We start from the raw sequence: 12,669 nt of genomic DNA on the forward strand, positions 1-12,669 counted from the left end.
CCTGAAAGGGATATTCTTTTACCGACACCAAGACAGCCTACACCATTAAAGGCAACATGGGTGGTGCCTAGGCAACTCCCGAGCCATTATTTTGGCCTACCACCCCAAGCCTTACAGCTTCACTCGCCCCCCATTAGGTAGTGTCAACTTGCATGTTTGCCAATACTTTCATCTACCATCTCTCATGTCATGACTACTAGGGGTGTGCACGGGTCGGGTTTGGGCTAAACCGACCATCGACCCGACCCGACCTGATGGAGTTAACCAACCCGCAACCGACCTGACATTTTCTCACCTAACCGATACCCGATCCAAACCGACAATTTTTTAGTTTACCTGACATTAACTGAACCGACCCGACAATTTAGTAGCAGTACCAGTGGGGATGGACAAATGTTTTCATATTGAATTAAATAATACAAATTTTTACACTAGATTTAAAAACATAAACATTAATCATTTAAACTAAACGTTATAACTAATCAAATAAACCAAGGATTTAGTTGAAGCAGCAGTTTCCAAATTATTATCAAACCCAAATATGTTGTTCTTCTCGTATTTCAAGGATTTAGTTGGTAGAGAAGTGACAGTAGAGTTGAAAAATAATTTGGCAATAAGGGGAACTTTGCATTCTGTTGACCAGTATCTTAATATTAAGCTCGAGAATACTAGAGTTGTTGATCAAGACAAATACCCTCACATGCTCTCTGTAAGGAATTGCTTCATCAGGGGATCAGTTGTGAGATATGTTCAGTTCCCCCCGGAGTAGGGGTGGGCAATGGGCCAGGTCGGGCTAGCCCGGCCCTAAACATTTAAAGCCCTTCAGATATTAGGGGGGGGCCCGGCCAAAAATCGATATAGGGCGGGTCGGGCCGGTCACAAGTCTAAATCTCAAGTTGACCCTAGCCCTCTTTAAGGGCTTTTTCGGGCTTTAGGGCCGGCCTATATATTTTCTTTTTTTTACTACATCAGTTTTAAAACTCATTTATATTACAAAAATGTACAATAATCTACAAACTCAAAGTCCAACCAATCTAGTAATAATCTGTATAAGTCCAAAATTTAAAATGCACATCCACAATCTAATTCAAGTACATCGAGAGTTGAATTTGTTCTTCCTTGTACTCAAACCTCACTAAAATTACATTTAACATTGAAATACATAGACAAATAATTATATTATCATTTTAAAGGAAGAAGTAATAGATATAAAGAAGAAACATAATAGTTTTGGTTAAGGGTCATGGAAGTTGTTAAACTATTTGTAATATCATAAATTATTTCTATAATAGATTCAAACAAATATAATATTACCTTTCTTCTAATTTAAAAGTGATTCAAGCTTTGTATATGGAAATGAAAATATTGGCTTTTGAACAAGTGATGGAGAAAGGTTTGAGATTACAAATGTCATTTTCGACAAAGGGTGTTTTTGGTTTCTATGTTACAAATGTCCGCTCGTATTTTGCTTTTAATGGTGTGGAAGGAAACCTTTAGTTTTAGACTTGGCTTGGATGTGAATAAAAATATAATTTATAAGAAATAAATGAGAAAAGAAATTGAGAATAATAAGTTATGGACTTTGACTTGATGATCAAAGGAATAAAGTCTTATTTTTATTAGGCTAGTGCTCATTGTTCTTCATGGCTGCTAAGTTGACAAGTTTTTGTTATATAAAACAAGTTATTGGAAGTACCCTTGGGTGTAAGTGATAAATTACAAAGGACAATATTATTTTAATTGAAAATATTTAACAAAGAGTTGGACAATTATGATATGTGTATTTATAGTGAAAGTATGAAACGGGGCGGTTAGGGCTTGGTTAGGGTCGGGCCTATGTTTTAGAATCTTAGCCCTAGCCCCGCCCCTAGAAGGCATTAGGGCGGCCGGCCGCCCTAAACTCTGTGAGGGCTTTAGTTGTGAGGGCTTTATAGGGCTTAGGGTCGGGTCGGTCAGGGCCGGGTTAGGGTCGTTAGGGCCAAATTCCCACCCCTACCCCGGAGGAAGTAGACACTGACCTCCTCCATGATGCCACTAGACGAGAAGCACGTGGTGGTTGATTTTCAGTCCCTTTCGTGACTCTTATCATAGTGAGATCAATCTGATGCAGCGGCTGTTCATTCTGATGCATTATTTTGAAATTCTAGGCAACTTTCTATACAATGTGTTCAGTTTGTATCTGTACCATCATTTGTGTTAAACGCATCGTCACTTTGAATTTCTAGATAAATTTGGAGTTCAAAAAAAAAAAAAACCAAATTCCTCTTCTCTCGATTATCATAAACAATAGCAGCATGAAATCCATTCTCTTGAACATTCCGAACTTTATCTTCAAAGAAAATAAAAGCGTAAAGAGGTGTAAGTTTGAGTGGAGGAAGGAGATGAGCAGGTTTGGTGTAGTGGCGGCTTGGTGAGGGAGGAAGAGGAGTTAGTAAGAGAGAATGAACTATTAGCTAGGGTTAGTTTGCTTTTATGCAAGATCCAAGGGCTCAAAATTGATTTTAGTATCTAACGGTTATAAATAGAAGTTATTGCTAACCCTAACTTAAAATTTCTTGTCGGGTCCGTTTTCTCGGTTTCCAACTGTCCTAAACCGATGACTGAATCGAAGGGTCAGTTTTATAGTTTTCTAAACCGAACTGAACCGATTTTGCATGAATAACCGACCAAAACTACTCGGGTCGGTCCGGTTTGGTCGGTTCCCTCGGTTTTTTGCACACCCCTAATGACTACACAGTCGAGTATAGGACAAACAGATGAACATGTTTGCTAGCAAAGATTTTATGTTTAACTTGAACATAAACACATCGTATGTAAGAAGAGAGAAGTCAAAAACATTAATTTCTCAACCTGGTAAGCAAAAATGTTGGTTTTTTTTTATAGGCTTTGTCTTTGAAACAATTATTACCGTTGTGGCCTAACCACACATTACCAACGAATATTTCCATCATACATTCATCCATGGCATATGTCCACCTAGCTAAGATGTCAAACCTTCAAGCAAAATAAAAATAAAAATGTCGAACCTTCACTTTCTTACTCCAATACGAAATTGCAGAGGTATACCACTAAGTTCCATTCCAATTAGTTGTGATGTTCACCATCTTCAGCCACCACATGCTAAAAATAGTAATAATAACTTTAAAATAGCTGGAATAGCTTACAATATTATTCTTTGTCTTAACGCTATTTATGCATGATACACTAACTAAATGCATTTTTTTATGGCAAGTAGCACTACACCATAATAGCCATTTTGTAACAGTGCAAATTTTCAATAGGTAACGGATATAACTATTACTGATGCAGTAACAGTTATATCCGTTACTTACTACAACAAGTGTTACTTAAAATCTTGAATTAATATTTAATAATGTTTTTACGGTTATTTTGGGATATGCTAACATTTATATCCGTTAGAAAAGGAAATAAATATGCATAATAAATTGAAAAAAAAAAAATATCACAAGCGGGCAAATTTGGTAACGCGGTCACATTTCCCCCTTCTTTTTTCTTATTTTTTTCGGCTAACAATTAGAAAAGGAATTATAATCTCGCCTCTTTTTTCGTACGGCAGGAAAAAAAAAAACCACTCTCTCTCTCTCTCTCTGAAGAACCCTAGTTTCTATTCGCATCTTCTACGATTTCTCATTCTCGACGAACCAAGTCAATCTCTTCATAGATTCTTGATTTAAAAAGGTTAGTTTTTTGCTGACTCTCTCTCTCTCTACTCTTGGTTGTTTGTATAACTTATGGATGTAGTCCCAATTTCCAGTGATTATAGGATTTGTCTCTGTAAACACATAATGCTCCGCTTGCCACATACACGAACAGACTTCATTAGGATCTGTTTTTCGTGAGGGTCGTGGGTCGGTCGCTATCTGAGAGGGCATTCTCGTCATCGTTATTTCATTCTTGGTGATGAAAAAATAGTTGTAGAGATTAAGATTTATATAGTTCTGGCTTTCTTTGCAAATAATGCACATAGTATTTGATGATTTCGAGCATCCGCAACTCCGGTGTCTTGTTTTATTGATGGTCTCCTTGTTCTCGTGTGTTTGGTTATGGTTTGCTTCCCCTTTACTTGGAGACCCGAGAGTTTTGAGTTAGGGCCTTAGCTAGTATCTTTGATATTGTTCAGACGATTTAAACTTAATGCAAGCTTAAGTCAGAATTTATAAAAGCAATATGTTTGTTTGCAAATTGCAAACGTGGCATACTTTATTTGGTTAAATAGGAAATCAATCATTTACTCTCTAAGGAAGCCCATATGCATCCACACTCATTACAAACTGAAGCCTTAAAATCAATTATCCACCCCCTTCTTCCTCTACCTAACAATTGGGAGATCAGATCTGTTTGCTTTTCATTGATGACTCTTTCTCTTACGAAGATTCACCAGTTGTGAAGGCACTATAATCTGGAAATGGCTTTGATAAATCTGGAAATGGCTTTGATAAATTCTTTGAAGAGTATTATTCCTTAGTTCTATAATAAACATGTCTGTATTTAGGATTGAATGGACTTATTTACTTGTTTTTATTGAGTTTTTTATTTTACGCATGTAAAGTGTATATTATTTATATTTATGATGCCGCTTCTTTCTTGTTTTTTGTTTATACATAGTTGGAAAACTAGCTAATTGGTATTTATGTTGACTATTATTTTCCCTGGTTTCTAAATATAGTATAGAATGTCAGAACCAATAGACAAAGAATGGATGAGTGAAAATGAAAGAGGCGGCGTAGTCTATTCATTGGGAGTTGAGGTTTTTCTTAAATTTGCATTGTGGAAGTTGGGCGGGAAGAAGTGTCCTTGTCCGTGCAAGAAGTGTCGGAATAGGTATTGGTTGACTTATAAAGAGGTTGGATACCATTTAATCTCAAAAGGTATAGAGAAGTCCTATCGTGTATGGACTTTACACGGTGAGGACTTATCTAACGCTGCTGTTCATCCTCCATTGGTTGCAAATATTGGGGAAAAAACCTCGGTTGATGATGGGTTTGAGATGGGGGACACCGAGGAAGAAACCATTGGGGATGTCGGGATTGGGATGGGAAATTTTGTTGACTCTGCTTTTAGATTACACGGTGATGCGGTGACAGGTGATGGCCGTTTGGGAATTGAATTTGATGAACCTTATGTTCCTGAACCAGACTTAGGAAAGAGGTATTACGATTATAAGAAAAAAAGCAACTGAAAAATTGTATCCTACATGTGAGGGTCCTGAGACAACTCTCTCAGCACTTGTAGAACTTCATAATGTAAAGAAGGAATTTGGTTGGTCTGGAACTGGTATGACAGTACTCTTATCCTTGTTGAGGCGATGGTTGCCTAAAGGTAACACCCTCCCTGAGAAATATCCGGTAATGAAGGAGATGTTGAAAGACTTAGGGATGAAGGCTACGTGCATTCATGCGTGTGAGAACAATTGTATCTTATATTGGAAGACGAACAAAGATTTGACAGAATGTCCCGAGTGCCAAGCACCAAGGTTTAAAGTTAAGGAAGGGAGTAAAGGGAAGAAGAATTCCAAGGAGCCTAACAAGGTACTAAGACATTTTCCTTTAATTCCAAGACTCAAGCGGTTGTATACTATACCGTGGATAGCGCATGAGATGACATGGCATGCACGAGCAGAGACTTCTACGGCTTATATGCGTCATCCAATTGATTCAGGTCAGTGGAAAATTTGTAAAGAAAAGTGGCCAAACTTTGCTAATGAGCAGCGCAATGTTTGGCTTGCAATTGCAACCGATGGGTTTAATCCGCGTGGCATTCAGTCTACTAGTTATAGTTGTTGGCTGTTATTATCAACGCCTTACAATCTCCCCTTCTATGTGCATGAAAGCAGAGTTTCAGATGTTGTCTTTACTTATACCCGGTCCAAAGGCACCAAAAGGAGACATCGATGTTTTTCTTGAACCATTGTACGATGAGTTGAAAGAGTTGTGGGAAGGAGTGCCGGCTTATGACATGAACAAAAGAGAAAACTTCAATTTGAAGGCTATGCTAATGTGGGGTATCCATGATTTGCCTGCATATGGAAACTTAGCGGGCTGCGTAACACATGGTTACAAAGCTTGTCCTGTTTGTGGTGACAATACTTCTTCCATATATTTGAAGTCTAGTAGGAAAAATGTATACTTAGATTACCGTATATTCCTTAAAGGTAATCACCCGTTCAGGAACGGCAAGTACTTGGGACTAATGGGTAGCAAGAAAGAAGAGCGTAGAACTCCTCCTCAACGATTAAATGGCGATGTACTTTTGCAAACATTGAGTTATGTGAAGTATAAACCTGGTCAGAAGCGGAAGAGAGGTGGTCAAATTGTGGTTGACGACAATGAAGGTAATGAAGTTACATCGGCATGGTATAGAAAGTCCATATTATTTTTTTCTTGTTTCTTGGATCTATCACAAAGTTCGTCATGTTATTGATGTGATGCACATTGAAAAGAATGTTGCGAGCACATACTAGACACAATCCTTAATAAGAAAGACAAATCGAAGATCTGATCCGTGCACGAGAGGATATGAGGGAACTTGGCATACACCGGGATCGATGGATGCAAACCGACCCGCAAGTGGGAAACAAGTTAAACCTACAAAGACCGTTCTTCCTAGATAAGGCGAGAGAAGATGGATTTCCTTAAAACTTTGAAAACTTTGAGGCTCCCTTCGGGTTTTCATCTAATCTGAGTAACATTGTCGGTCTTGATCCGCTTGGGTTTGCTTGTAATGAAGTCACCACGACTATCATGTGATTATGCAATATCTTTTGCCCATGCTACTTCAACATGCTTTTGCAACTCATCCCCGATTTGCGGAAAGCTCTTCATCGATAAGCTTATTTTTTAACCTTTTGTGTTCGAAAGTTGTAATTAGGAAAGAAATCCAAGATGCCAAGTACATGGTTGCAGAGGGCGTTGCGTCTTTGGAAAAGTACTTTCCACCATCATTTTTGATATTAGCATTCACCTTGTTGTGCATCTAGCTGATGAGGCATTGATGTGTGGACCAGCTTCGAGATCGTTGGATGTATCCGTTTGAGCGGTAAATAATTCTTCTTTCAATCCCAATTTTTTTCCTTGCTTTTAAATAAAATTAATAAATGCATTCATGGGTTTATCACTTAATTAGGTCAATGAAGGAGTGCAAAGATATACCCAAGAACAAACGATTTGTTGAAGGATCGATTGCGAGTCGTGATCTTGTCTCGAGTCCATTAGGTATGCAATGGAGTACATTCCAAATTCACAGCCCAAGAATCACAAAACCACTGGTCAAGTGTTTATAGATGAAAATGATGAATATAGCGATGAGGGTTCTCGGTTTGAAGGTAAAGATGTAATTTTGTCGAAGGAGCAATTTGTACAAACCGTAGATGGCTACTTTTCCGTTTGGAAGTCGATGGACTTGATGATCACTACTGGTGTTAGTTTTGGCATGAATGTTTACTTCCCTATTAATAAATTCACACATATATACTAACTTCTTTGAATAAATTGTAGTGAGTATCGTGAGTCTTTGCAATCTAGTTCGAGGTAGCGTAGAAAAGGAATAGCAAAGACGTAAGTAGAGATACAAACAGATTTTATCGACCGGGTTATATAATAAGGTCTTTGTTAATTAGGATAGTAAGTTATGCTTTTATGTTATTTTCACTTTTTGAATTGTGGTATGTTCTCTCTGTAGTTGTTGGAGAATGGCGACACTTCATCTGAATTGTGGTTCTTTGCTAGAGGGCCATTGTTCAAAGCTAAAACTTTTCGAAAGTATCGCATCAATGGTTATGTATTTTCTACTAAGTCTCACGATGAAACCGTTCTTTACGCTAAGACCGTGGTGTTTGCATGAGTGCAATTACTACATTTACATCAAGTAGGAAAGATAAAAATCCCATCGATCGTCCCCGCTAGGTGGTATGGAGTCATCAAACAGATACTAGAGGTGAATTACACAAATTTCAAGGAAGTGGTGTTTTATTGTGACTGGGTTAGGGTGGAAGATAAGACCAATGGATGTAAGCTATGCCCAGACTCTAACTTGGTGGTGGTAAATTTTAATCGGCTCAAGAGTTCCGACAAAATGTTAGATGAGCCGGCCATTTGTGCTAAAGAAGCCCATCAAGTGTTCTATTCAAGGGATTTTAAATATCCTGATTGGTGGGTGGTCATACATTCACCAAGGCGAATGACTAGCGAAGTGGACAAGCTAGAAGCACCAGAACCAGAAGACTTCCAATCTACTCTTGCAGAGCAACCTCATTTGAGATCACTGTTAGAACCACGTCGTTGATTGTAGTGTGCAATAATTTTGAAAATATGTTCAAATGCATGCCTTCCTTTTTTGATGATCATCTTAAGATTTTCTAGTAGTTTGGAAAATTAATTTTGGATATTATGGTTACTTTGATAGTGCATATTCTTTTATTTCTTTTCGTTCTTTTTGAATAATTGATTATGTCATATTTTAAGTGTTATGAAATCCTTAATAATTTATTTTCAAATGTTGTTGGAAATTGTTAGGCTATTTTTAAATAATGGAATCAGGTGGTACAACCAAGACACCCTAGTGCATCGATGCCTCTTCTCCCACATGTGTCAATGTACTTCTCAGGTCATCCAAGAAGACACAATTAATGGGTCCCTCAGGAAAGTGCTTGTTGAGTTATGGCCTAATGGCCAAATTGTTGGACAAAATGCAAGCAAGTTCAAAACTGCAATAGGGAACGAAGTGAGGCTTAATATCCCTATCAACACCAAGGATTGGAGACTAGTGGATGATGGCTTTAAGGATGCAATTTGGAAAGCCTTGACGGTAATTATTTTTATTTATTTATTTAATGTGTTAATTAAATAATCAACTTTACCATTTAGCTATCTTAATATATTGTTTCTTATCAACTGTACTCATGATAGGAGGAATTCGAATTTAATGTCGAAAACTTTGAAGCTCGTCCGTTGGTCGAGACAAATTATTCTCAAAAACTTAGGGACCTGACGACACATATAGGTCAAAGTTTTTGGAGAAAGCTGAAAACATTGAAGCAGCTAAGGCAAACTGCCCACCTGCTATTAATCCAGCTCTTTGGGTAGATTTTGTCGACTATGAGCTTCAAACTAAAGTAAAAGAAAGGAATGCGAAAAATGCGGCAAATAGGGCCATGAATACTATTGGTAGTACTAATGGTAGGAGAACCTTCTCCCAAAGGCATAATGATCTGGTACGTATCATTTTCTAAATTATTAAGCCTTTTGATTATGTATATAGATATGAATACTATTGTTGTCCTTTTTGAACCACTATTACTAAGCAATGATTATTTGCCTGTAGCAACAACAAAACCCTCAAGAAAAAATAACTCGAGTTGATGATTGGCTTAAGGGCCGTGAACGCAGTGATGGAACAGTTTTGGAAAGTGCTCGGGAAAAATATGTGAGTAGAAGTTTTACTGCTATCTATTTGATAACTTCAGTTTTTGATTGCTACCGGGTATATTTTGGGCTATTTGATTGCCCTTTTTAAAAAAAAACAAATAAATGCAGGATCAAGTGAAAGCAGTTAAAGAAAGAAGACTAGCATCTGGAGAGATTGACACGGGAGACATTGACTCCGATGCATTGGCTGAAGTACTTGGCAAGGATAAGAAGAACCGTGTTCGTGGAGTTGGTTCTAATATCACTAGGAAGCAGCTACAACATGCTGCTGTCGCAAGCGCTTTACTCAACCAAATGGCTACTACATCAGTTGCAAAGGTTGAGGCCGATGTGGCTACATTTAAATCGAAGGTCGAGACAGACATGTCTGAGGTCAAATCAATGCTCAAGGTCAGTTTTTTCTTGGCAATTACGGTTAATGGTTAGAGTTAGTAATATGTAATCCACACTTTAAAATTATCATGTCATCATCTATACCCACCCACGAGGTTCTCGTTCAACAACAACTAGGCAAACTACGGCGAGGTAATAATGTGACGACCAATGCCGAACCACATATGGATGTGGCTACACCTTAACTGAAATTGGTTCTAGTTTTGGCTCAACGCCATTCTCCGGCAACCCCTCGAACTTGACTCCTGCTTTTGGGGTTGAAGCGAACAGCCTAGAGTCACATTACTAGATAAGTTTGGTACGAAGTTGCTAAAGGGTCTATTGATGTAAGTGCAAAAATTTGTCATGGCAGAATTGGTTGGTGGAGAGAGAAGAGTGTATATTGATGAAGTAATGGTTCTCGATCTTTGCTTTGTTTATGATGGTCCACAAGATGGTAATGAAACTTTGAATGCTTGGCTTGAAGGAGGGTATATAGCTTGGCTTGATGGGCGATTGAAGTATGATTGATATTTGTAGGATTGATGTTTGTAGGTTTTAGACCTTTTGTGGATTTCTCTACTTTTTGCTCTTCCTGCTTTAGTTTAAGCTCAAGACATATTTTTATGTGGTTGTGGTTGCCATGACTTGGAACTTTTTGGGTGCGTTGTCATGCCTTGAAATTTTTATGTGGTTAGTCTTGGGTAGTTGTAATAATATAACAAACTCTTTAGCTGTCAAATCTTTTTATTGGTTTTATGTCGTGACTTGCCTTGTTGTAAACAAACCAAGGCCTTTTGTGTATTTAAGTTTAAGTGCGGATGGCGGATGTCGAGATACTTGGAGCAATTAATAGTCACTGGGGGGATCGTAAACCCCCTGGTTAGTTTTTGTTTTTTTCTTCTTCTTCTTTCTATTAGCTATTTTAATATGAAGTTCTTATTTTCATTTATATCACTAATAAATGTGTAATTTTTTGATGCATGCGAGGTTCATAATGTTGGAGAAATGCTGTTGAGTGTAAAGAGTAGGAACCGGGTTGCGTTTGCTTGGACTTTGGTTGCTTTGTGTTGTGGTTCTCATGGTTCACATATTTTGCATTCTCTTGGTATTCATATTGCCCACGGTATGAATTTCTTACTTTTTATCTGTTTATAGTGTAGTACTTGAAATGAAACAATGCCTAAGAATTTAATCTAATGCACATCGAGCTCAAAATGTTAAATGTTGAGAAAGATGCATCTTGAAGAAAAAATTGTTGAAGTACTTGATATGTAATAACATCATGTTTATCACAAGTTATGGAACTAATTGGAAAGAACACGACTTTTATCTTTAATTACTTCGGTTAGTTATCCAATCTTTGATATGGAAGAATTGTAGGTTTTGTAAATGTGTTCTGATGTCTGCTTATCTGATTTGTTGGTGTAGGATCATTTTTCGATATATTGCATAACTCTTGTATGTATATTAACTTATCAAAGTCTATAACTTTGATTATCAAAGTCTGTAACTTTGATGTCAGACCATGTTATAGACGGTTCTTTTTCCCTAAAACCAAATATAATAAAAAGGAAAATGTCTCCCTGGGGGAACTCTTTATCTTTTGCCATATATCTAATATATTAAAACTTTTTATATATCTTAACAAATGCAAACTTTGTTATGTGTTTTATAATGTTGTCTTCTTTTTAGGTTTTTTCAGTATTACTGTCTGCTCATCTTACTTCATTGTTTTTAGTAGATTGTACGCTTTATTGTTGAATATCTATGCGTACATATGTTTAAGTTATAACTTTTGCACAACATAACTTAAAAATTTCCCCTATAAATACATACAATTGGTGCGGGAATCCATAGATCGTAGTAATTCGAAATTATTGATATCATATGATACCTTCCAAATATCAAATTAATATTCCATACATGCATAATTTATTGATATTAGTACTGACTTTTAATATCAGTTTCATGGAGGTAGTGTTTAACTTATGTCAGTCACTGCACGTTAATCTTATGCGTCAAGATTCCCAACATTTTACAAATAGTGGAATTGAATTTAGTTTTCTAGCAACTTTGCAAGACCATTTAGATATCTAAGTCAAACTTTAGCATTCATATGTCTCCAAAGTAACATTCCATAGAAAGGGAATGCCACATGCTTTCTTTTTGCACTAATTTCTCATTTTGGTATATATTGTGGCTTTGGCGCAGTCAATGGAAATGCCGACACTCAAACCTCATTAAAGCCCTGAATGCCAATACCATCAAAATGGGGTTATGAAGATTATGTCATCAACAAACTCACATTTTGAATCTTCGTTATCTTGACATCTTACATCAACTGGCTTCTGCTTGGCTCTATGCTCAGGCAACCGGTACTTTACAACCCAATTCACTAATATATATCCTCAATGATCCAACAGATTGAAATAACTAGGTGATGCAGTAGTAGGCTATAACTTTACTTTTCTTGGACTCGAACCCATTGAATATAGATATAACTTCTTGACATTTAAAACTTCTAAACTGAGGACAGTATCTTATATAGCATATGTGATTGTGTAGTTTCTACTATTTCTAAGTCAATAACAGTAGTTCGATTTAAAATTCTTTTTGTGTATGATTCGGTCATGGGTTTCCACATTGTTGAACAGGGTGTTTAAAGTGTTTCTAGATAGAAAGACACTATTAAACAGACTGCTACGCCTCTCCCAAAGCTCATAACACTAATAGATAAGTTACATCCTCTTTCTTTCTTCCCTGTATCTATTTTTTGAAAGCATTAATTTAGTTTTTATCAAGCCTGTGTGAAAAATTGTGGTTTATACATATGGCTAGGACGTTTTCAATA

At 37.0% G+C, this 12,669-nt stretch overlaps 1 protein-coding gene and 2 pseudogenes across 1 annotated transcript; all 3 read left to right on the forward strand.

Moving 5' to 3' along the window:
- Window positions 1-228: 228 nt before the first annotated feature.
- LOC147477380 (sm-like protein LSM2 pseudogene) lies at window positions 229-769 on the forward strand (annotated as a pseudogene).
- Window positions 770-4,693: 3,924 nt separating this feature from the next.
- On the forward strand, window positions 4,694-6,441 carry LOC147477381 (uncharacterized; annotated as a pseudogene).
- Window positions 6,442-9,018: 2,577 nt separating this feature from the next.
- LOC147477382 (uncharacterized) lies at window positions 9,019-10,346 on the forward strand. The gene is made up of 5 exons (XM_086586000.1): window positions 9,019-9,229; window positions 9,340-9,441; window positions 9,552-9,833; window positions 9,932-9,968; window positions 10,189-10,346. The coding sequence occupies exons 1-5, from the start codon at window positions 9,170-9,172 to the stop codon at window positions 10,344-10,346; spliced, it is 639 nt and encodes a 212-aa protein (XP_086442126.1). The 5' UTR covers window positions 9,019-9,169.
- Window positions 10,347-12,669: the final 2,323 nt, after the last annotated feature.

The sequence above is a fragment of the Coptis chinensis genome, chromosome 9 (genome assembly GCF_015680905.1).
Source record: "Coptis chinensis isolate HL-2020 chromosome 9, ASM1568090v1, whole genome shotgun sequence".
Classification (NCBI taxonomy): domain Eukaryota; kingdom Viridiplantae; phylum Streptophyta; class Magnoliopsida; order Ranunculales; family Ranunculaceae; genus Coptis; species Coptis chinensis.